The sequence below is a fragment of the Lampris incognitus genome, chromosome 8, assembly GCF_029633865.1.
Source record: "Lampris incognitus isolate fLamInc1 chromosome 8, fLamInc1.hap2, whole genome shotgun sequence".
NCBI classification, from domain to species: domain Eukaryota; kingdom Metazoa; phylum Chordata; class Actinopteri; order Lampriformes; family Lampridae; genus Lampris; species Lampris incognitus.
In genome coordinates this window covers 48,650,053-48,675,861 of record NC_079218.1, presented here as the reverse complement: position 1 = coordinate 48,675,861, position 25,809 = coordinate 48,650,053, and the positions used below count along the sequence as shown (strand labels likewise).

The following is a 25,809-nucleotide window of genomic DNA, read 5'->3' as shown; positions in this document are numbered from 1 at the left end:
GGTCACCTCCCTGACCAAGGCCCTTCTCCCCCAATTGCTCAGTTTGGCTGGGCGGCCAGCTCTAGGAAGAGTCCTGGTGGATCCAAACTTCTTCTGTTTACGAATGATGGAGACCACTGTGGTCTTCGGGACCTTCAAAGCTGTAGACATTTTTTTTTTTGTACCCTTCCCCAAATCTGTGCCTCGATACAATCCTGTCTCGGAGGTCCACAGACAATTCCTTTGACTTCATGGCTTGGTTTCTGCTCTGACATGCACTGTCAACAGTGGGACCTCATATAGACAGGTGTGTGTCTTTCCAAATCATGTCCAATCAATTGAAATTACTACGGGTGGACTCCAATCAAGATGTAGAAACATCTCAAGGATGATCAGTGGAAACGGGATGAACCTGAGCTCAATTTTGAGTGTCATAGCAAAAGGTGTGAATACTTATGTACATGCAATATTTCAGTTTTTTTATTTTTAGTAAATTTGCAAAAATTTCTACAAAACCTTTTTCACTTTGTCATTATGGGGTATTGTGTGTAGATTGATGAGAAAAAAAAAAGGAATTCAATCCATTTTGGAATAAGGCTGTAACATAACAAAATGTGGGGAAAGTGAAGGGGCGTGAATACTTTCCGGATACACTATGTGACAACATCATGTGCAGCCCATATCCATAACGGTTTATATATGGACAGAACCTCTGACACAGGACAGGTCACCATTATCTACTCTAACCTATTAGAAGCCAATCAATCAAATAAAACAGCTGATGAAAACAACTAATGAGCAGCCAACTGAATTTTCAAAATACACTTTTACTTACTTTACTGTTATATTACAGTAGAACATTTCATGAAATTTCCATACGTTGTGCACATGATCCAATGGTCGAGGTTTCATTAGGTAACAAAATTCTTCTAGCATAACAAATTTAAGTTTCTGATATAAATCAACCGCAGACTGAACTTGTATGGAGAATGGTACCATGATCCTGTCAGGTCTTCTAGGCTGGTAAAAAAGAAAGGAAAAAAAAAAAACATGCAAATCTTTTAAGAACTTCATCATAGCACCTTGTACTGACACTACTTTTCCAGTGGTCGAAGTATTAGGTGGCAAACCAGGAAGATGAAAGAATATAGTGTGGAGAAAACCGTTTTGTTAGACTGGAAATAGCCTCCTAAAGAAGATCAAATTGTGAATCCTAGATATGTAGTTTTCTGCTGCTTGTGACACTTGCTTGTCATTGAGAGGTAGAGAAATTCACACCTAAGAGCCAATGTTTGCTTTTCCACTGGCACATAACCAGTGTTTTTGTTCAAAATGTAAGTGAAAAGAATGACTGAGGGGAGTCTCAGGGGAGCTTTTCCAGTTCTCTCCTCACTGTCCTGGTGTCACTGGGGAGTTGTGGTTGCAGCAGCTACACCGTTTCTCCTCTAGTTAGCTCTTACTGAGATGCAGTTTGCGGCTGAAGTACTCTGGCGCTGCATCCGACAGCCAATCCGCATCCACCAAACAGAGGTCTCTCATGTAGCAGCGGGAGGTGTGAAGTAACTCGTTGAAGACCACGTATGCCGGCTTGGCCTGGAAAAGGACAGAGGAGGGGTGGATGGCTACTGGCTGGTGGGTGTTCAGTGCTATGTAGCTGCCATCGGGTTGTAGCTCCGCAGCATTGATGAACATCCCGTGGGCCAGGCAGCGCCGAACGTTCCCCGTGTCCACTCCACACGACTCCAGCTTCAGATTTAACTAGTAAAACAACAGACAGCATAGAACTGTGACCTAAACAGTGTCTAATATGATACAAGTGTCACGATTCGATATCATAATATCTTATAATACTATGTAAATTGCAATAGTTTGTTTTCATTAGGAAAAATTTGATGAAGAAAACACCTCAATATGCATAAAATCAGAGTGCCTAACGGAGGATGTTCAAAAAGCGAGACCTTGTCATACAAAACGGTGTCTGGCAAAAAACTTCTCATTTTGGATAGTTTATCAGTCACTTGCCACTTAGTATGGTAGTGGGGTGTGATGTAGCTTCGGCTGCAAGCAGGAAGAGAGGGGGCGGGGGTCGCGGAGGAGCAGATGTGATAGTGGTTGATCAGCGATCAGCCTCAGGTGTACTCAACTGACATCCTATGCTTTATATTCTGCAGTGAGGCTTGGCGCTGAACAACACTGAGGGATGTGTAGAGCCTCTAGTCCTAACCAAGGATAGTCGTAGGGACCATAACATCTAGCTGGGTTTGGGAAGTGGTATGTTTTGAATGAACTCACAAGAGGAGTTAGTATTGAGTTGAACAGTTGAGAATCTTATTGCCTTACACAAACAGCATATATATTAGGGCTTTCCCGAATGCCATTTTTGTTTGGGCTCCGGTTGCAATCAACAGCGAATAGTCGGAGCTTCGGCGGGGGTAAAACATGACTCTGGAAGGACTCAACCAGACATTTGTCCGTTCTCGGCTGAGATGGACGGCATAGCGGTGCAACACATGTCTTTCGATTTAATTAAAGGCGTTAATTGTTGAGGATTCTGTTGTTCTACAGCAGGGGTGTCAAACTCCAGGCCTCGAGGGCCGCAGTGTCTGCAGGGATTTGTTGCAACTTTGCACTACACCACCTGATTTAACTAATTAGTTCACCTCCTGGATCAAGGAGGGATAGGAACTGGTTTAATCAGGTGTTGTAGTGCATGGTTGCAACAAATACCTGCAGACGCTGCGGCCCTCGAGGCCGACACCCCTGTTCTACAGTGTTATTTGTTAATAAAAAACATTTTCCCAAAGGTTTGGTGTATTTGATGCATGTTTGTAATTCAAAGGGATTTGTTTGAACGAGGTCCTATCTATCTAGTGGCGCAGTGGTTAGCGCGGTCGCCTCACAGCAAGAAGGTCCTGGGTTCGAGCCCCAGGGTAGTCCTCTGTGTGGCGTTTGCATGTTCTCCCCATGTCTGCGTGGGCTTCCTCTAGGGGCTCTGGTTTCCTCCCACAGTCCAAAGACATGTAGGTCAGGAGAATCGGCCGTACTAAAATTATCCCTAGGTGTGTCTGTCAGCCTGGCGACCTGTCCAGGGTGTCTCCCCACCTGCCGCCCAATGACAGCTGGGATAGGCTCCAGCATCCCTGCGACGCTGAGAGCAGGATAAGCGGTTTGGATAATGGATGGGGGTCCTATCTATGCACTTCTTGTGAAATTTTTTCTTCTGACGGATAAATTATAGCCATACATAAATGCTCATTATAATAGGCTCAGAATCCGAGACAACTCCCGATGAAGCGCCGTGAAACAGCATTTTTAAGATTTGAGTTTAATGTTTATAACTTCTTTATTGTAATTTCTCAATACTCAGGAATTTTATCCTCTGCATTTAACTCTTCCTAAACACTAGGAGCAATGGGTGGGGCCAGTTCCACATTCCTATACACAGGGAGCAGTGGGCGGAGCCAACTCCAGTTCCAGATTTTAGTCGGCCACGAGCCTATAACATTTTACAACCTGAACCTAATAAGAGTCAGAGATACAAAACTGACATATTTCTGTTATAACAATACTTTTAATGAGCTAGCGTAACAGCAGGCTTAGCGGTGTAATACTCCGACATGTTCTCTGACAAGGAAACCACAAATCACTCAGAAATACAACTACCGACAGCAGCACAGCTGAGGCCTTTGGCATTTTGTCTTCCCTTTAACGGCCAGTGTGAAATGAAGCGTGACGTCCCTGCTGTGAGAGGGATGTCACGCATCCAAGCTGAGATGGTATATATTTCCACAGTTTAACAGTACAATTAAAAAGTATATAGTACTTATCCCTAACCCTCTGGTCGCCCTGTTTGGCACCACTGGCAAGGATGACGTACACCTGACCCCATCCAAACGCCGCATATTGTCCTTCGCTTCTCTATTGGCCAGGGTTGCAATATTGCTGAGATGGAAGGATGCTGTCCCACCCACCCACACTTAGTGGCTGAACGGTATTATATCCTGTTTAAAAACCTAGAAAAGATCCGCTACTCAGTCTGTAACTCCAAGGACGAGTGCCAAAAGGTGTGGGGACCTTTCCTGGCATACTTTTAAGAATCTCCAGCCAAACTAAAGAATTATTGCCCCATTCTCTTCTGCTTTTTGTTTTTGTTGATTTATGTCGGTAATATAACCTGTGAAGGTCTACCAGTTCCTAAACCCCCCATCTTCCATTTACTGACCCACCTGTTGTTCTTTCTTTTCTAAATCCTAAACCCGACTTTCAGCACTTTCCTGTTTCACTCCAGGGACGAGATATACCCTCTTACATACAGCGTCTAGATGGGGCTAGTGGGGATAAGATTGTCATGTTCCTACATCATGTAAATCTGACATATCATGCACTCGTTTTAAAATCTTAGTGTTGCTTGTTGTTTAAAATCCAATAAAAATATCTTTGAGGAAAAAAAGGTATATAGTATAAGAATGTGCTGGAAAAAAATGTATTTTTGCAGTTCACCTATATTGATAATGATTTTATATATTTAGCACTTTTCTAAAACAATGCCTACATTTAGCAAAAAGAAAAAAAACATCCGAATCCCAAAACCGAATACCCATGGCACTGTGTATCTTTAAATAGCCATGAACTTGTTTTTGGGTGTTGTCCAGTTGATAATCTATCCATGTAAAAAAAATGTTTTTCAGCGGATTTCTTAGGTCCCTTTCACACTTGAAAGTCCAAACCAAGGTCTGAACCAGAGTCTGGTTCTGGTGCTTTCACATCTGTTATTTTATAGTCATTAGGTTCAGGACTTTTGCTTTCATACCAGCGGACCTTGACTTGAACTTTTGGCTCGTTGTTGCCAGGTGTTACTGTTTGTGTTTGTTTTATCACTTCCTTTGATTTCACATTAGACATTCATGAACCTTGGTCTGAACCGAGACTACCTCCTGAGCTTGGACCAAAGACCGAGTCTTTGATCCCTGTACCCTGGTCCAAGAGGGTTCACACCTGGCAATCTGGTTTGGACTTTTCTGGAAAGTCTGAAAGTCCGGACTAAACATAAGTGTGAAAGGGCCCTTAGTTACACTAATATTGTTCATGTGAAACAGCCATTTCGAGGCAGTCGTGTTGTCTTATCCTGCGATAAATTTGGAATGCGACTTTGCACGGAACCAGTATATGGGCGAGCATAGTATCCTCAGCGCCACCCTTTTCCTTTTGTCCAAATATGGTCACGTCCGGTTTAAAAAAAAAACTAAGATGGCGACGGGAAAATGCCAAACTCGAGGCTTAAAAATGGGCGCATCCAGCAACACAACAGTTATAGGGAAGTGGGGTTATGTACCTTAAGGCAGATTTCTCTGAGCTGGGCTTGGACCTCTCTGACGAGGCTCATGTTCCTGCTGTTGACAAAGTTCTCTCGACACCACTCCTGTTTGGCGAGACAACAATGTTTCTGTAAACTCACACATCATCAAACATAATTTTTATTGTTTTTCCATGTTTATGGTAGAAGCCGACGTATGGCTTTTAGTTTGGGCGTGTGCAGATTTAACCCAGGTACCCTCACCTTATTGCCACTGACTTTCTTGAAGGCTCTGTAAATGTTAAGGAGCGTTATGTGGTCTCCTTCACTGGAGATGAACTTCTTGCGTGCTGCGAGGACGTCCTCCCTTCTGGCTGGAGGGTTGTACAGCACTGAGTCCACTGACAGCAGAGACACGATACTCAAAACTTCCTCAGAGCAGGAGAAGTCTGGAGACAACAGGATGGTCTGACAGACGGGGACAAGTCAAAAAAGTTCACTACTGGAGGCAACGCATGTCATACATGGCTACTAAGCTCATTACATATCATACCCCCCCCCACCCCTTTTCTCCCAAATTGTACTCAGCCAATTACCCCACTCTTCCAAGCCGTCCCAGTCGTTGCTCCACCCCTTCTGCTGATCCGGGGAGGGCTGCAGACTACCACATGCCTCCTCCGATACATGTAGAGTCACCCGCCGCTTCTTTTCACCTGACAGTGAGGAGTGTCACCAGGGGAACGTGGGAGGGTCACACTATTCCTCCCAGTGCCCCCCCCCCCCGAACAGGAGCCCCGACCGACCAGAGGAGGCGCTAGTGCAGCGACCAGGACACACACCCACATCCGGCTTCCCACCCGCAGACACGGCCGACTGTCTTCCGAGTACACTAGACATGTCATGACGAGACCTAATCAAATCACTGTGCACTTCTACTCCTCCTTCAAGGCTTCCTCGTTAACGAGGGTTGCCGGCACCATCAGGATGACATGCTTGCCAAACAAGTCTCCTCCAGTTCTTTCTGTCTTGAGCTGATCTTGCTGCCTCTGATATTTTCATACTAAGCCGTTCTTTGATGTCGTCATGGTGCTGCCGTTTTGGTCGGCCTCTCGCGCTTTGCTGGTGTAGTTCCCAAAATCTCTGTCTTCGTTCATTTACTTCCACCTGGACGACAGGTATGCCTAAAGAATGATAGCTTTCTTTTCATTGTATGTGCCATTAGTCCTCTTTTTGTTCCTAATTCATTAAGGATGCTAACATTCATTCGTTTCACTGTCTTAACTTATTTGAAGCATCCTACGATAAAGCCATATCTCTGCAGCCTCAACCCTGTTTACCATCGCTTTCTTCAATGTCCAACTTTCAGCTCCATATGACAACACTTACCAGACGAGTGCTTTAAGTAGACTAACTTTTCTTAGTCCCCTATATACTTCTGCTCCAAATGGTGATAAAATGGATTGAAGTAGACTTCAGATATTAAAAACAACATTGTATTTCCTTGTATTGTACAAGTCTTTTTTAGCCCTAGGGCAACATGATGGTAGTGATCAGCATTACTGCCTCAGAAAGAGGGTTCAGAGTCGGATCTTGGCCCTTCCATCCTTGCCCTGTGTTCGCTTGGTTTTCCTCCGGGTGCTGCAGTTTCCTTCCACTATCCAAAGACACACTTGTAAGGTTATTTGGACTTTAAAATCTCACCTTGGCATATCTGGGCTCCAGAGGGAAGCTGGCCATCTTCTTGCCCAGGGCAGTGAGGATGACTTGCTCCTCCTTCCTCTCTACAGCTCCCAACAGCTCTAACTGCTCTACAGCAGAACGGATGGCCTCTTAAGATAAACCAAACCATCACGAGTTACGACAGGTTACAACAACCCAAACCTCTGGACTGTCTAAAAGAAAAGGTCACGGTGGTGTGTGATGGGGTGTGTCTTACCAGGGGAAGGTTTGGACATAAAATCAAAATTCATCACATCTTGAATCCCTAGAGCCATGAGATGCAGCATCACACTGGCCAAGTTACACCTGCAGAAAATATACAGGCAAACCCAGAAAGAGGAAAATCAAACGATGCCTCTCAAACAAAAAGAGGGAAATAATCAGCTTGCGGGGGATCCGTACCTCTGGATCTCGGGCACAGTCATCGGTATGAGACTGTTGAATTCCTCCTCAGTATAGAGACGGTAGCAGAGGCCCGAGTCCTCTCTGCCGGCCCTGCCTGCTCGCTGCCATGCCTGGGCTTTGGAAACCCGCTGCACCGCAAGAACCTCCAGACCGCTATCTGAAAGTCATACAGGTCATATCCATTCTCACAGCAGCAAAACGACTGAACAAACAGACAAGTGAGAGTCTGTGTGTATCAATGTGTTAAACACACTCAATTTATAAATTCAGACAAATCTGCTCCACCCCCTCTGCCGATCCGGGGAGGGCTGCAGACTACCACATGCCTCTCCGATACATGTGGAGTCACCAGCTGCTTCTTTTCACCTGACAGTGAGGAGTTTTGCCAGGGGGACGTAGCGTGAGGGAGGATCACGCTGTTCCCCCGAACAGGCGCCCCGACTGACCAGAGGAGGCGCTAGTGCAGCGACCAGGACACATACCCACATCCGGCTTCCCACCCGCAGACATGGCCAATTGTGTCTGTAGGGACACCCGACCAAGCCGGAGGCAACACGGGGATTTGAACTGGCGATCCCCGTGTTGGTAGGCAACGGAATAGAACGCTACGCTACCTGGACGCCCTTACATAGCTATACTACAATTGAATAACTTGCTCCTCCTCTGGACATTTTGTTTATTTGGCAAAGCTAAAGCTATATATTTCATAGACAGAATTTAAAAGATCTTCTAAAGGTTATCAGTGGAGGTAGTGATTAAGTAATGAGAATTGACTGGGAAACATATGAATGAATATCATCCCCCGTAAGTGTGGTAATATCAGTATTCGTGTGTGTGTTAAATTAATGCTCTCACCTGGATTAAAGTGTTTGGCTTTCACCATCCCCGTGTCAATGACGTATTTGATCCCAGAAATTGTGACCGATGTCTCAGCAATGTTGGTTGAGAGAATAACCTTCCTACAGCCCTAGCAAAAAGGTATAAAGTTGAAGGGGTAAGGGTCAGAGGCTATCTTACAATCTACCATTACTACTTTCAGCTGCTCCCGTTAGGGGTCGCCACAGCAGAGCATCCGTTTCCATTTCTTCCTGTCCTCTGTATCCTCCTCTGTCACACCAGCCACCTGCATGTCCTCCCTCACCACATCCATACACCTCCTCTTTGGCCTTCCTCTTCCCTGGCAGCTCCATATTCAGTATCCTTCTCTGAATATACCCAGCATCTCCCCTCCACGTGTCCAAACTATCTCAATCTTGCCTCTCTTGCTTTGTCTCCAAACCACCCAACCTGAGCTGTCCCTCTAATATACTCGTTCCTAATCCTATGAAAATCTTAGCATCTTCAACTCTGCCACCTCCAGCTGCACCTCCTTTTTGTCAGTGCCACTGTCTCTCCAAACCATATAACATAGCTGGTCTCACAACCATCTTGTAAACCATTCCTTTAACTCTTGCTGGTACTCTTGTGTCGCAAATCACTCCTGACACTCTTCTTCACCTCTCTTCTGCACGCCCCATTACTTTGGACAGTTGACCCCAAGTATTTAAACTCGTATGCCTTCGTCACCTCTACTCCTTGCATCCTGACCATTTCACTGTCCTCTCTCTCACTCACGCATATGTATTCTGTCTTGCTCCTACTCACTTTCATTCCTCTTCTCTTCCGTGCATACCTCCACCTGCAACCTACTTTCACTACAGATCACAATGTCATCCGCAAACATCATAGTCCACGGAGACGCCTTTCAGATCTCATCCGTCAACCTGTCCATTACCATTGCAAACAAGAAAGGGCTCAGAGCCGATCCTTGATGTAATCCCACTTCCACCTTGAACCCATCTGTCATTCTAACCGCACACCTCACCACTGTCACACTTCCCTCATACATATCCTGCACCACTCCTACATACTTCTCTGCAACTCCCAACTTCCTCGTACAATACCACACCTCCTCTCTCGGCACCCTGTCATATGCTTTCTCTAAATCCAGAAAGACACCATGTAACTCCTTCTGGCCTTCTCAATCAACATTCTCAAAGCAAACATCACATCTGTGGTGCTCTTTCATGGAATGAAACCATACTGCTGCTCACTAATCATCACCTCTCCTCTTAACCTAGTTTCTATTACTCTTTCCCATAACTTCATGTTGTGGCTGATCAACTTTATACCTCTGTAGTTGCTACAGTTCTGCACATCGCCCTTATTCTTGAAAATCAGTACCAGTACATTTCTTCTCCACTTCTCAGGTATCCTCTCGCTTTCCAAGATCGTGTTAAACAGTCGAGTTAAAAACCCCACTGCCATCTCTCCTAAACATCTCCATGTCTCTACAGGTATGTCATCAGGACCAACTGCCTTTCCACTCTTCATCTTCTTCATAACTGCCCTCACTTCCTCCTTGCTAATCTACTGCACTTCCTGATTCACTATCCCCACATCATCCAACCTTCTCTCTCTCTCATTTTCTTCATTCATCAGCCCATCAAAGTACTCCTTCCACCTTGTCAGCACATTACCATCTCTATCCTTGATCGCCCTAACCCGCTGCACATCCTTCCCAGCTTGGTCCCTCTGTCTAGCCAGTCAGTACAAGTCCTTTTCTTCCTTAATGTGTAACCTCTCATACAATTTACCATAAACCTTTGCCACCTCTCTCTTCTCCTTAAACCACATATCCCTGTTCTCCTGGCTGTCTAAGAAGCTATCTTACAATAAGTATGTAAAATAACAAGGGTAATTTATGTCAAGTCACAATTGTCAGTGAGCAGGACATCATTAAGAAGTACCGATACAGTTTAGTTGTTTGGTGCTATATGCTGGTATATGAGCCTAGAATACCTCTATTCTTACCTTGGGAGCAGGCTGGAAGACTCTGAGCTGCTGCAGCGGGGGCAGTGATGCATACAAGGGGATAATTACTATGGGACCACAACTGTCAGGCAGGTGCTTGGCAATGTCCCGACATGTCCTGGCCAGAGCCTCAATCTCTTCCTGGCCAGTCATGAAAACTAAAATATCATGGGATGGAGGAGCTTCCTGCACACAGAGAACAAGAACCAAACATTAGAACAAGCTCATGATAAGACAGTGCATCCAGGAGAGCTTTTTTTTTTTTTACACCCAAATGGACTTTCTTTGTATGGCTTGAGGAAATTCATTTAAGGGTCTCTTTGTTTTGTCTTACAGATCAGACTGATCCGACTCCAGAAGTGGCTGCTTACAGTAAATGGAACCAATAACAGACTCTATCCCACCTGATTTGCTCCCCATGACAAATTGAACTGGGAACGCTATTTATTGCATTGAAATGATGGGAACATTGCAAAGACATTGGCGAACCAAGTTTATCTTCCATTGATGACCAAGGTGAGGCCTACCTGATGGATCTGGAAAACAGAAACCAGCGCAGCCTGGAGATAGTCGGACTGCGGCTGCTTGGTGTAGTAGATCTGGATGGGGTGTTGCCTGCCCTCCAGATACAACACAGGAGATTTGTTAAAATACTCAGAGAATAAGTCCACATCCATGGTGGCTGACATCACTATGACCTGTAAAGGTTATTGAGACGAAACAAAACTAGCCTTAGGGATTTGCATGGTATTCGGATATACCCATATTAAGTGGAGAATGAACTCATAGGAAAAAGAGCAAGCGAGATTATTCTTGAGAAAGTGATAAGCCTCATGCCTTTGTGGGAAAAAACATACTGACGAATAGTTCAAACAATGACAGCAGTTTCTGACCTTCAGGGGGATCTTGTTTAGTTCCCTGCGCCTTCGCTGAGCTGTCTTGACCACTCCAAACAGTACGTCTGTGTGCACGGTACGCTCATGGGCTTCATCCAGCACTATAACAGTGTAGCGCAGCAGTAAAGGGTCTCCGATGGCCTCACGCAGCAGCATGCCATCTGTCATGAACTTCAACTTGGTCTCAGAAGAGGTGACATCCTCGAAACGCACCGTGTAGCCAACCTTAACAGAAATGTGATAGTATTCTAAAAACAGATGTTGGGATGGGGTAGGTAAGGACAAGGGCCAAACATTCCACAAATATTATTTTGTCCAACGTGGAAATTAGTGCTTATTCCTTCTTCCACCCATGGCATCTCATTGTGGGTGTCATGTCAAACTATACAACAATATTGAGAGGACAAACCGGACGGAACCAATCTGCCCACATACTCCCCGCAGCATAAGAAGTCATTGGGCGGCTGGCGGGGAGACACCCTGGACAGGCTGCCAGGCCATCACAGAAAGAGAGAGAGGGGATGAATGCAGCAAAGGGCCGGATTCGAACCCAGGTCGCTGCGGTAAGGACTCAGCCTTATGTGGTACACGCTCTACCGGTGAGCCACCGGGGTGCCCGAACAGTATTGCAATCGGCAGTAAAACTGCAGAGCGGATACATCTACAAAATCCAGAGGCAGCCGGTAAGATGTTGAACTTCAATAACTCGAGAGACTTTCCCTGGCGAAGATTACTGCCGCTGCCAAACCAGTTTGGAGTCATGCCACTGAAGTTGGCAGCTCATTTATACATGTGGTTCGATAGTTTAGCTATTTAATGTTCATAGGTGCAAATTTGTGTGTTTTTCTGAAATCTAAGTACACGGGCTGTAAATCTGTTAGCAAATCTGATGATTTTTGTCAAGTAGATGTACGGGGGGGGGGGTGGAGATGATAAAAAAAAGCGGCGGGAATTGGCTTTACTTGCGTTTGATGTAAGAAAATGTAAAATTAAGTGAAATAAGACACAGATGCTTAATGTTAGTTTTCTTGCAATAATTAATTACAAATGCTCGTTTTTTCTCTCTCGCTCATTTATATTTATTTGCAACAGCATATTTTTACATTTTTTCTCTTGTTTTTTTAATTAGAAGGAAACTATAATTTAAAAGGGTTGTGTAGTTACTGTTACGTTTTACTGTGTCAGGTGTGCTGTTTATTTTTACAAAGTGCAGCCACGCTTTGGAACGCAACTTGCCCGTGAGTTTTCAGCGCCAACCAGTCACTCACGAGACGCACACGCATACCAAATAGCTTCGTGCTGATTTGTCAGTTTGCGTAACACAATGCCGGCAGTGATTGGTTGGCTGCGATAGCGTTCACGTCATCTACCGTAAAGTATCGAAATTTGGCACCGTTTTTTTCCAAAGAGTTTGATACTCGGTAGGACCGAGATATTTCAGTCGGTGCCATATGGGCACCGTTTTCGATACCCAACCCTATGTGTAATGTGCATTTTAGTAATAGAACAAGGTTCTGTCAAATTGGTGACAAAACCGAAGAGCAAGAGGGATTCTGGAACAGTTGCACACCTGGGGGCACTTCTCAGTGTCTGTTCAGATTATTTTCCTGTCTGTCGCATATGCACACAAATGTAAAATGTATGACCGAACTAAATCATTCATTCATTTATTCAAGGCAATATGTTTAATGTGTATTTTAGTAATCGAATAAGGTACGGTCAAATTGGTGACAAAACTGAAGAGCGAGAGGGATTCTAGAACAGTTGCACACCTGGGGGCACTTCTCGGTGTCTGTTCAGATTATTATCCTGTCTGTCGCATACGCACACTAATGTAAAATATATGACCGAACTAAATCATTCATTCAAGGCAATATGTTTAATGTGTATTTTAGTAATAGAACAAGGTTCGGTCAAATTGGTGACAAAACCGAAGAGTGAGAGGGATTCGCAAACGGTTGCACAGATGGGGGCGCTTCTCGGTGTCTGTTCAGATATTTGCTTGCCTCCCCAGTGCAGTATTGTGCTTTTGAAATGAAGGGCTTCGCCATGTGGCAGAGGTTTTGTATTCCAGCCTCTTCCTCTTCTATTGCCTTTGTGCAGATACGCTGCACTTTGCTGTGAAGCTCCTCCAGGGATCTCGCCACAACAAGTAGGTGGCTGGCAGCAGTGGTGAAGACAGAAGTGAGGTTGTTCACAACTGTTCGCCTCTCCTCGTTGGTTTCCTGCGCCACCGGGTGGTACTGCCACTGTGCTGCCTTCAGTCGTCACAAAGCTTCGTCATAGCCACAGTGTACTTTCTTGTCTAGAGGCATCTGATGGTTCTCAACTGAGTCCACCTCTGTTGACCACTTCTGCTTGTCAAGTGCGAGCTCCTGCATGTCACACTCTAGCCGCTCATCGAGCCTGCGAATCTGCTCTTTTACTTGAGTCAGGTCATTCGACTTGTCCAATAGATTTGTATTCACCTGCTCGACAGACTCCTCTAGACTAAGCTTCTAGTCCTCTAGACCAGTGGTTCCCAACCTCTTTTCCTTGGAGCCACCCCCTACTTATTTCTAAGAAAAGCTGAGCTCCCCCCTCCCCGGCCTGCACACACATCAAGAGAAAAGTTATTTATTCCATCAATCAATTGTTATTATATATAAATCAATAACACTGTTTGTTTGTTTTGACAGGCAGTGTGTGTTATTTTGGCACACAATAACAACAACTTCTTGCTTACATTTTTTTTACTGGGTCTGTGCCATCCTGTTCATTCACAAACTAATGGCCACCTTGGGCTTGCATACCTTCGACCAGGGATGCGATGTCAGGTGCGGTGCTTGTGACAGCCAGCCTAAAGTCCTGGTGTACATGGAGTCTGTTGTGGGCTTTTGTTTTTGTTGTTACAAGGGCACTGAGGGCTGTCTCAGACACACATGTAGTGCTGGATGAATGGCAGAATAACCCTTGTAACTGCGCGTTTGGCCAGTCTGGGTGCAACAGCGCATCCTTTTGACTGTCCAAAATGTTTGTCCGTTCTCCTGGAAATATTTCTTTGACCCCGAGTCGGCTTGAAGGTCAGCAAGCTCATCATAGCTGCAGCCCCCCCCCCCGTGCAGCATGCAGCAAGGTTCTCGTAGGGCAGATTGTCGGATGAGCGATGGCAGTCCACATCCATAAAAATGCCCTGGCCTGTTGTTGTTGTGGTTATATTGGTAGACATAAGAATGTCTTGTTTCAAGTCCTCACCGTCAACATACTGAACAAAAACGATGAGCACGGACTCGTCTGACACCGTTGTCGTTTCATCCAACTGAATGGCAAAGGGAACATTCCTCGGCTTCTCATGCAGCTGGTTCTGACAATCTCCAGCCATTTCATCAATTCTGTCTTTGGCGGTGTGGTCACAGAGTGGGACGGTTTTCACTTTATCAACCGCGTGTGGGCCACATACAGCCTCTCTACAGTGTTCAGACAGGCGGGTTTGATAAGCTGCTCTCCAGCAGTGTGTGGCTTTTTAGCCTTGGCAGTTAATAGCCAACAATGACGCCTCCGTGGCTCTGTGCAAATCACTGCCTGCTCGTTCAAATGCTTTTCTGATGTCGGCGGATCTTCTTGATAGCGCCGCCTGCTTTTTCCTCTCAAAAACCCCCTGACTTTCACCAATAGTCTCTTGATGTTTTGTCTCTTGGCGTGGTTTCATTTTGCTTGGCTTCATGCTGTCATGAGCTAGTTTCTCACCACACATGACACATTCTGGCCGAGACTTGTCCTGTCCTTCCATAAAACCAAAGTTAAGGTGGCTCTCGAAATAAAGCCTTACTTTCCTTCTTGATGCTGAGTCATCCACACTTTTATGTTTCTCAGCCATGTTGCTTCATTCATAAAGTGCTGCTGCTGACTGCAGGAACAAACCAAGACGAGCTAACATTAGCTGCTAGCAGAGTTAGATGAGCTAACATTAGCTGCTAGCAGAGTTAGATGAGCTAACATGAGCTGCTAGCGGAGTAGCTACCTGACAACACTGCCCGCTCAGTTTGATAGCGCAGATTGACAGGTCACAGAGGTGTGGTTATTAGGTATAGCCCAACTACATTTTAGAAGGGGGAGCAAAAATGTATCTTCTTAAATATTTTTATATACAGACTTTTGTATAAAATAAATTATCCAGTAAGTGAGTTATTATGCTTTTATTTAACGTGCAGTTTGACAACCTCGGAGCAGAAAAGACTCGAGCACCCCCTGTGATCTATGGCGCCCCCCCCCCCCCTTGTGTGTGGACCCCAGGTTGGGAACCACTGCTCTAGACTAAGTGGAAGCTAGACAGGGAGGCTTTTACTTCTTACTTTACCGCCTTAGTCTACGTTGCAGATTTTGCTATTTATGTTCCACAATGGTGAACTTGTTTTTGGTTTGAATAAAACATTTGAGAATTGTTTGTAATCATACAGTAGATGTTCTGTCGTCTCGGTGATGGGCTGGCGGCCTATCCAGGGTGTCTTTCCACCTGCCACCCAATGACTGCTGGGATGGGCCCCAGCACCCCCGCGATCCCGGTTGGGATAAGTGGCTTGAATAATGAATGAATGAATGATTTTTTTTTTTTTAATGCAAAGGTTTTTCACCTTATGGCGTATGGCTTATGCCTTGTGGCTTTTGGCTTATGGCAAATGAATGATGGATCAAATCAAACTGCTGAACTTGCCAAAATAAAAGGAGGAAAAAAGGAAAAGCATTTTTGTTATTGAGTGGAATCCAGTTTAATAACCTCCGGGTGGATGCATCAATCGCTTTCAAGTGGGGAAGCCGCACATATTCCAAAAACACAACTTGACAGTGGGGGTTTACTTACCAGCTTGCCGAGCTGAGTCCTTTTCTCCTCTGCTACCCTCCCTGCCAGTGAGATTGCAGCCACTCGGCGGGGCTGGGTGATCGCAATTAAACCTTGCCGTCCAATACCAGCCTCATACAAGTACTGGGGGATCTGGGTGGTCTTTCCAGAGCCAGTTTCACCTGATTTATAATTGAAAGATAAGAGATTGAAATGGTATAAATAAACCAGAAACCCTTCAAATTGACAACCTAGGTGGAAGGGCAAGCAAGTATAGCAAAATTACAAGGTTGGCAATTAATTCACGCACTAATGCTTTTTCAGAGTTTTCTCTGTCAACTTGCTGCTTTGTTCCTTACTTTAGGTTGAAATTTACAACAACAAAAAATTAACTTTATCATGTTTTCTGGCTATCCATCATTAAAATAAAGTCCAAATAAGTTTTGCCAAACAAGAAGCAAACAGATTTCCTCTCTAAATAAAATCAATGTAAGATTTAATGTCTACAAAAATTACTTCAAATTCAATAACAGACTGGCTCTCTACAAAACAAGTGCACATCAACATGTTTGCACAAAAATGCTTTGCGACAGTTCAAACCCTCTTTCAAAAACGTGTATTGGTGTGAAAGATGCAAATTACTTCATCTGTTATTTACCATCTACGAATGTATCATGAAGAGTTAAGTCCTGAATGACTGATCTCTAGTAACACGTCAGGCTAAAATAAAATCAGCTCAGGAAAAAGTACAACTGATACAGAAAGTAGGTTTGAACGTGATTTGCAGCAAGGTCTTTGCAACTGCAATTTAACTTGTGACACTGTAGCCCCCGCAGATGGCACTGACAATTTCCTGGAAAAGGTTTCCAATGGTATTTTACCAATGTGATAACCTTCCTGAAATTATTAAACCTTCTGTTACCAGAGTTAAAAATACTGCTTGAAATTATTTGTAAAAAAGTATAAAATGTCACCTTTGTGTGGCTTTTCTAAGTCTACTTTCAAATATATGTGAATATATGCTCCTGATCCTCTAAACCTCGTTTTATGAATCCATAGAACACCGAACACCATGCAGCACCCGGGGATCAACTCCAGTTCTTTTTTTTTCCGCCATGTCACTATCAGCCCTAACACTCATCTTTGATGGTGGGAGGAAACCAGAGCACAGACACAGGGAGAACATGCAAACTCCACACAGAAAGGATATACACAGTAGGGGTATTTCTGGACATAAAAAAAACATTTGACACTGTAGATGAGTTATTAATTAAAAAAAAATGACAACGATATTGTATCAGAGGGACAGCACAATCCTCGTTATCCAGCTACCTACAGAATAGGTACCAATATGTCAAATTACAAAACTTAAAATCACAATTACTGAAGGATTGGCATGGGGTGCCCCAGGGCTAAATGTTGGGACCATTGTTGTTCATTTTGAGCGTAAACAATGTACGTGAAGTGTCAAAAACCCTGAAAACTAATCCGTTGCGTACCAACACGGGGATCGCTGGTTTGAGGTGTCCCTACAGACACAATTGGCCGTGTCCGGGTGGGAAGCCGGATGTGGGTGTGTCCTGGTCACTGCACTGGTGCCTCCTCTGGTCGGTCGGGGAGGGGGAACAGCGTGATCCTCCCATGCGCTACGTCCCCCTGGCAAAACTCCTCACTGTCAGGTGAAAAGAAGTGGCTGGCAACTCCACATGTATCAGAGGAGGCATGTGGTAGTCTGCAGCCCTCCCCGGATTGGCAGAGGGGTTGGAGCAGCGACCGGGAGGACTCGGACGAGTGGTGTAATTGGCCGGATTCAATTGGGGAGAAAAAGGGGGGAAATTCCAAAAACCTGAAAGCCATTCTACTCGCAGATGATACAAACTTATTCTGCTGTGGAGACAACTTGGAACAACTCTTGGATACGGTGGAAAAGGAATTGAGCAGGACGAAGAGCTGGTTTGATGCAAATAAACTAACACAGAATTTAAGCAAAAGAAAATGTATAGCCTTTGGGAATCAATCTACCAGTTCAGACAAGAAACTCATGATAAATGACGTAGCAATTGAAAAAGTATCTGAAATTAAAATTCCTCAAGAGTATTGATGGACAACAAATTAAGTTGGAAGCTGCACATAAATCATATTGACGCTAAAACATCCAAATCAACTGCAATACTGAACAAAGTCAAAGAGCTGCTAAATCAAGCTTCCCTATATACATTGTACTGTTCATTCGTTCTGTCATACATAACCCACTTATGTATGACAGATCCAATCTTCGACCCCCCAAAAAGAGCTATAAATAAAACAACTTAAACAACAGAGCGACTTTTTATCAAACGAAAAGCACCAAAAATTGCCCAACCCAAGACTTGAAGTGTCGCAAACAGCGACTGCAGGTTGTCAACACATTTCCACCCAACTCGCGCCCTCGCGTCGGCTCGTGCCAGACTCAAACGGGGGCTCGCGCGCAAGCGTAACCTTAACAGCTGGCGCCTAGAGCAGTGTTTCTCAACCGGGGGGTCCCGCGGACCCCTAGTGGTCCGTGGTGTAATTGCAAGGGGTCCGTGAAAATAAAATACCTTTAAAAAAAAAAAGATCCTATGACATTTATAGAAATAAGATTATTTTACTCAAATGTGACTGAGACCTTTATCTACCTAAACTATAAAGGGTAACGGGACTTTTTTCTCTAATTACATCTGTTTCACAAGTGTCATTTATTGTATTTTAATAAGAGATCTCGCTCCCGTTTGCATTGTTAAAAGGTACTGCATAAAAATTCTGTTACATATATCTGAAAGTTACTGAATACATATTCTGTTTTGTTACATATATCTGAAAGTTACTGAATACATATTCTGTTACATATATCTGAAAGTTACTGAATACATATTCTGTTTTGTTACATATATCTGAAAGTTACTGCATAAGAATTCTGTTTTGTTACATATATCTGAAAGTTACTGCATAAGAATTCTGTTTTGTTAACTATATCTAGTAAGTTACAACTGAAAGCTTATTTTTGCCCCAAAGAGTGAATAAATGCTATAATGCAGTTTCTACTGTTTCTATCAAATTGCAACCCCCCTCCCCAAGATCAGGTGGAGGGGGTCCTCAGGGTAGATCAAAAATATGCAGGGGGTCCAGGACCCCAAAAAGGTTGAGAACCACTGGCCTAGAGAGCACGAAGCGTGACTTTGACCCATTACCTATGAGCACGGCGCTGTGCAGCTGTCGGAGCCGGTTCTGTAGCTGCGGCTTGGCCTGGTAGATGGGGAGCTGTTTCCTCTGCACTTCTAGCGGGGTGGACGTGTTCCCTTTCCGGGGCAGCAGCATCCCAGGCTTGTTCTTGTCCAGACGAAGAAAGGGAGACCCCGGCTTGAATTTCTTAGCCGGAGGAGGATCGGGGTCGTGGGGCATGATCTAGAGGAATGGCCTGCTTCGAAAACGAAACCTTGGCGCTTCGTCTAAACGACTTATAAAGTAAAACAAAACAAAAAAACAAAACAAATAGGGCACAAAAAAAAGTTTTTACATGCTGAGTTGACAAGGCGACCCAAGCGCCTCTCCGTTGTTTACCTCTGCGGAGCTTTTCCCCACGTGGTCACTTTGGGCGCACGTATTTGACGTCATCGAGCAGCGGACGGCAAACGACATGCCCTAATATGGTCTGCAGGAGTTGGGTTTTTTTTTTCCTGAACAAAATCTGGCCATAACAATAACAAGTTAGCATAGTACAACTCACTTTCCTCAGTATACAATAACAGCGTAATAATAAAATAAAAGGACAGAGCTTGTTTGGTTTTTATACACTTCAGTGCTTTCTTAAAATGTATTAATTAGAGATAGCGGCCTGGCATTAATCAATCTAGATCTATGTATAAATTGTTTAGCCATGATAATCAGGCTATTGTGTATTTCCATATTTTTATCCTCCATTATAACTCCAGATTTAATATCATTGTGTTGGTCTGCCGGAACCCCAAAGTAGCGCCCCTGGCGGAAGCTGAGATGTGACACGTAGCGAGCGCTGTTACCAAACTTCGTGCGGAGGTGTGATGCACCTCTGGACCGCCGTCACTAGATGGCGACATGACGAGACTTTTAGCCACGCTTCCCCAGCCCAGTCCTCTGCTACTCCTGGCAGCGTACAACCACTGTTCTCAGATAGAGAGGGTGGCTATGATTTAAGAGGAATATGGACATTTTAAAAACAGCATTCGCACCACTTGCTGAAGTATGTGTATTTCTTGCTGTGGAGTGGTTTAGATCAAGAACTCAAGGAAAGCACAAGTTTAAATCATTTAAAAAATGGTTTTAAAGAGGTATGAGGAGGAGGCCTTGCTGCTCTCACGACAGTGATACCTTGGTGGATACAATTATGGTTTTTCCTCATTGTTTTTATTGTTGGGGGGGTTCTCTTTTATTGCTGTCGTTCTTTTTCTAACGGGACACCATTATTATTGCTGTTATTATCTCGGCTTCTTTTTTGCTTGTTTTCGGTATTTTCGTTGCTTTAATTCCGTTGCGTGCACGCACGCACACACAATTTCATTTCATTTTTTCCACTATTTTTCTAATTTTAATTTCCATCATTACTATTCTTTGTTTTTTTTTACTCATTGACAAGGTAAAGCATACACTGATGTGTAAAAAAAACAAGTTTATCAATAGCGAGATTGTATGAGCATCAGAGAGGCGGCAGGATATAAGTAGAAACTTCCTCCTTCTCTCCTTTTCAAACATTGTAACCGCTTATGCTCTTGCCCGGTGCGGGATTCGATACGAGGTGTACTGCACCACAAGGCGACATCACTAACCGCTGGGCTAAAGGGTCAGACCCGTTAGCTAGGGGCTAACGTGTCTTATTAGTCGTTTACACTATGTTTGAAATTAAGACCTACCTACCTGATCCTAATTGTAACTCTGGATACGTAGGCTTGCTTGTACTCTAGACACGTGTGCCAAATCTGACGTCGCTAAAGAGAAATTTCATCGACGGTTTTGTGTATTTGCAGAGACTCGGCGTTGTCTGTGCCTACAGGTACCAGAGTGCATTGCGCGCAAGCGCCTGTAATTGTCCGGAAACTCATCTGGGTGGATGATCCAACGGGGTGTGGGCACGGAAGTAGACGTGATTGGTTGTTGCGTCGGCCAATAGACAGCGCGGAACCTCGACGCGCACACTGCCAGACCGACAGACAGAGCAATAGCTGGGGTGAATTACGTTAACGTTAGCTAGTTTAGTTTAGGAACAGCGGGAAACAGTAGATTGACGTTAGACGCAGCTCGGGCCCTCGGCCCTCGCGCCTTTATCAACCAACTCTATGTCAACGTGGATTGTAAAAAAACACACAGCTAAATAACTATGTAGCTAGCGACATAATCCGTGACTTCATATGTAGCCGAAGGACCCCGAGTGGATGTTTCAGTGCGCTTCGAGGTTCCGCGCTGCCTATTGGCCGACGCAACAGCCAATCACGGCTACTTCCGTGCCTACGCCACGTTGGATCTAGCGTCAACCAATCATCTGGGCTAGAGTTGTGGGACGTCATTTCCACTATAGGAAACGCAGCTTAGTCGAGAGGAAGAGGATGGTTTTTCTGAATGGCGTGCTTAGAGTCGATTAGAAACCCTGCTAGGCTGGAGTCTTTAGTTTTTTTCGGCCTCCAAATGGCGTCACGATACGTCATTTGGCTGACACAGAAAAAAAAAAAACAACCCTTGTTTCAATGCCTCCAGATATGCAGAAATGATCAGGGACAACTGCAGGAGAGTTTCCTGTGCTATCCTTGTTGTATAGCCCAATATCACAAATTACAAATTTGCCTCATTGGACTTTACAGCAACACAACACTCTGTCCTTAGACCCTCGCACTGGATAAGGAACAACTCCTTAAAAGAAAACCCTTTAACGTGGGAGAAAAAATAGGAAGAAACCTCAGGGAGAGCAACAGAGGGGGGCTCTCTCTCCCAAGACGGACAACATGCAGTGGATGTTGTGTGTACAGAATAAAACACAATTTACAGAATACAGCAGTGAAAGAGGATAACAGAGTTATAATGGAATTATAAGATATAAGAAGAATATGATGAGGAGGATGCCAAGCAGTGTCCAGATGCCACTGGAACAGCCCAGGACCCGAGCCACATAACTACCATCACCCTGTAGACCTCATGGAAGGACAGACTACACAATGCACACAGGGGAGACGAGACTCACATAACACCATTCACAAACGCAGGACACGAAAAAATGTTAGTCACACGCCGTAGTGAGAGAATGATATAACATTGAAACAGGATAACAACATTATATGGATTTATAAGATATATATATATAAATGTGATGAGGATGCCAACACTATTCCGGTGGGGACCACCATCACCATGGAGACCTGGGTGGAGGACAGACTACATGTGCAAACAGGGGAGACTCACATCACACCATTCACATATACAGGAGAAGAGAAATGAGAAGACATTCAGAGAGAGAAGAGAAAAGGCATGTGAGAGAAGGGAACAGTTTGCAATCGTCAATAATCTATACTATAGAGTATAGATTATAGAATCTCATGGGCAGACCAGTGGTTGGTAAATTAATTGAGACAGAAACCGACCTGCCATGCAGTACAGGTCATGAAGTACTCCATTTAAAGACAACCAATTGTAGGTTAAGACAAAAAGATGAGTTTCAAGTTTGGATTTAAAGGACTGAACAGACTGATTGTCTGACGGCAGCAGGCAGGTTATTCCACAAGAACGGGGCCCGATAGGAAAAGGCCCTGCTGCCACCAGCTGACTTCTTTTTAACTTTGGGTACACACAGGAGCCCTGTATTTTGAGTGCGGAGAGTTCGAGATGGAATGTACGGTTTAAGGAGATCAGACAGGTATGATGGGGCCAGCCCATTTAGGATTTTATAAGTCAGCAGAAGCACCTTGAAGTCTGATCTAACATGGATAGGAAGCCAATGAAAGGAGGCAAGAGCTGGTGTAATAAGGTCAAATTTCCTAGATTTAGTTAGGATTCTAGCTGCAGCATTCTGAACCATCTAAAGACTTTTGGCACTAGCATGTGGCAGACCTGAAAACAGAACATTACAGTAAGACTGGATGAAACAAAGGCACGTAATAGAGTCTCTGCGTCAGACAGACAGGAAAGACCGAATTTTAGCCATGTTACATAAGAGAGAAAAAAGGCAGTCTTGGTGATTTCCTTAATGTGCTTATGACAGGCAAGGCTGGGATCAAATGTATCACCAGGATTTTTGGTTGCCACACTTCGTGAAATCAGAGTTGTCTATTGTTATTGTTACTTGATCAAATTGGTGTCTGTGTCTTCAAACCCCATAACACGTTGCACCAGAAGTTGGTCCAACCAAAGGATCCGGTCCCCTGGCACAAACAGCGATATAGTATATACGCTGTTAAGTGCCAGGGGGATTGCCGTGACTTGTACACTGGGGAAACTAAACAGACGTTGGCCAAGAGGATGACACAACACAAGAGAGCTAACACACAAGGCCAGGACTCCACACGCTACACCGTCTAAAGGGCACTCTTTCAGGGAGGAGGATGTGCACATCCTTAATAGGGAGGAACGCTGGTTTGAACAGGGAGTCAAAGAGGCCATCTATGTCAAGAGGGAACAACCATCCTTGAAACGGGGGGGGGGGCTAAGAGTATATCTGTCACCAACTTACAATGCTGTGATTGCAAACATTCGCCAATCTTATGTGAATAGTACACATGGCCATTGTAAGTCTAGTTAATGGTCACACCCATATTTACATATGAAATTGTCATTGGTTTCGGTCGTTGTGCAACTGTATTGTTTATAAGGGTGGGGACACCTGCTGTCAGGTGTGACTGAAGAGCTCACTTGATTGAGTGATGAAACATGTCTCTCAATAAATGTTGTGTCAAGATGAACTGATTCAACTTTTTTTGGTTTTCTTAGTTGGATTACTGAGCATGCGTAAAGACACTCCCCCTCCTTTTTCTCCCCAGTTGTATCTGGCCAATTACCCCACTCTTCCGAGCTGCCCCCTCTGCCGATCCGGGGATGGCTGCAGACTACCACATGCCTCCTCTGATACATGCGCAGTTGCCAGCTGCTTCTTTTAGCCTGACAGTGAGGCGTTTCGCCAGGGGGACGTAATGCATGGGAGGATCACGCTATTCCCCCCAGTTCCCCTTCCCCCCGAACAGGCACCCTAACTGACCAGAGGAGGCCCTAGTGTAGTGACCAGGACACATACCCACATCTGGGTTCCCACCCACAGACACAGCCAAATGTGTCTGTAGGGACGCCCGACCAAGCCGGAGGTAACACGGGGATTCAAACTGGCAATCCCCGTGTTGGTAGGCAACGGAATAGACCGCCACGCTACCCAGATGCCCAGCATGTCTTTTTTTAATGAAGCCTATCTGGTCAGGGGAAATTACAGATGGCAAGACCGTTTCCAAACTCCACTCTCATTGGCAATCACCAAAATCATCCTAGAATGCTGTTCTCCACCATCAACTAGCTACTCTGCCCCCTCGATGTCCCCACCCCTCAGACGCCCTCGACCTCTGCATCAAGTTCCTGGACTTCTTCCAGGCCAAAGTGGATTCTACCCAATAGCAGTTTCTGGTGCCTTCCCCCTTCCCTCCACATGCATCTCAGCCACAGGGTGCTGCTCCCCCAACTGCATGCCTGCCTCAGTGCTGCCTCTCCTCCTTCTTCCCTGTGGATGCTACTCAAGTTGCTAAGTTGTCTGTGAATTTTCTCATTCATCCAGGTCATAGTTATCCAAAGGAATTGAATCAAGTGCAACTGGACTTGGTTATATAGCCGTGATATATAACCAAGTCCATTTGGTTATATAACCAGATATATAACCAAGTCCACTTGCACTTGATTCAATTCCTTTGGATAGTTGCTAAGTTGTTCACCATGGCCAAGGCCTCCACCTGTTCTCTGGACCTGATGCCCACAGCCTTGGTCAAGGCATGTCTACCTTCCCTCTGCCCCATCATGGTGGACATTATCAACTCCTCTCTGGAATCTGGCATGGTACCCTCCAGCTTTAAACTGGCCACAGTCACCCCTATCCTCAAAAGACCAGGTCTGGACCCGGATGACCTCACCAACTACCTACCGGTTGATCTCCAACCTTCCTTTTCTCAGTCAAATCCTGGAAATAGCAGTTACTGTCCAACTCCATCAACACATGTCCAAAGATGACCTCAATGAACCCCTCCAATCTGTCTTTAGAGCACACCACAGCACGGACACCACCCTTATCACTGCTGATTCTGGCCACATCAGTATTCTTATCCTTGTGGATCTCTCTGCAGCCTTCGACAGTTTCCCAAACCATCCTTCTCAACCACTTATCTGAATACCTAGACCTCACCGCTGCGTGCAGCTCTCTCCTGGTTCTAGTCATATCTCTCCAACAGGAAACAGTTAGTCACCATCGGAGACTCTACTTCCATCCCGGCCCCAGTCAACCAAGGCATGTCCCAAGGCTCTGTGCTTGGACCCCCCACCCCCTTTACCATGTACATGCTCCCCCTTGGTCTAATCATCCACCACCATGGTTTAAGCTTCCACTGCTATGATGATGACATGCAGCTGTATCTCAGCACTAAACCATCCACTCAGCTCCCCCCACAATACCTTTTCAACTGCCTTCACCAAATAAAAATTTGGATGTCATCAAATCTACTCAAGCTGAAGAGCAATAAGAAAGTGCTCATAGTTGTGGCTCCCAAGGCGCTGCTCCGGAAGGTTGGAGCTCTTCTCCTCAATGTGGACGGCTGCTCCATCGTAACTTGGAAGTCATTCTGGACTCC

At 44.9% G+C, this 25,809-nt stretch overlaps 1 protein-coding gene and 1 pseudogene across 1 annotated transcript; both read right to left on the bottom strand.

Annotated features, from left to right (window-relative positions):
- Positions 1-602: 602 nt before the first annotated feature.
- On the bottom strand, positions 603-19,567 carry dhx33 (DEAH (Asp-Glu-Ala-His) box polypeptide 33). The gene is made up of 12 exons (XM_056284408.1): positions 19,171-19,567; positions 15,983-16,143; positions 11,143-11,370; positions 10,777-10,947; positions 10,250-10,435; positions 8,252-8,363; positions 7,394-7,553; positions 7,209-7,297; positions 6,974-7,101; positions 5,537-5,740; positions 5,312-5,398; positions 603-1,737 (listed from the first exon to the last, which is right to left on the bottom strand). Exons 1-12 carry the CDS (start codon positions 19,379-19,381, stop codon positions 1,429-1,431), a joined length of 2,046 nt encoding a protein of 681 aa, XP_056140383.1. The 5' UTR covers positions 19,382-19,567; the 3' UTR covers positions 603-1,428.
- Positions 19,568-22,136: 2,569 nt separating this feature from the next.
- On the bottom strand, positions 22,137-24,662 carry LOC130116430 (uncharacterized; annotated as a pseudogene).
- Between the last annotated feature and the right edge of the window lie 1,147 nt (positions 24,663-25,809).

Coding starts and splice junctions, on each gene's coding strand:
- dhx33 (XM_056284408.1), bottom strand. CDS start 19,381: ATGCCCCACGACCCCGATCCTCCTCCGGCTAAGAAATTCAAGCCGGGG. Junction 8,364..10,249: donor TCTTCCAGCCTGCTCCCAAG/GTAAGAATAGAG, acceptor CCTTTTTGCTAG/GGCTGTAGGAAGGTTATTCT. Junction 7,554..8,251: donor AGCCAAACACTTTAATCCAG/GTGAGAGCATTA, acceptor TATGACTTTCAG/ATAGCGGTCTGGAGGTTCTT.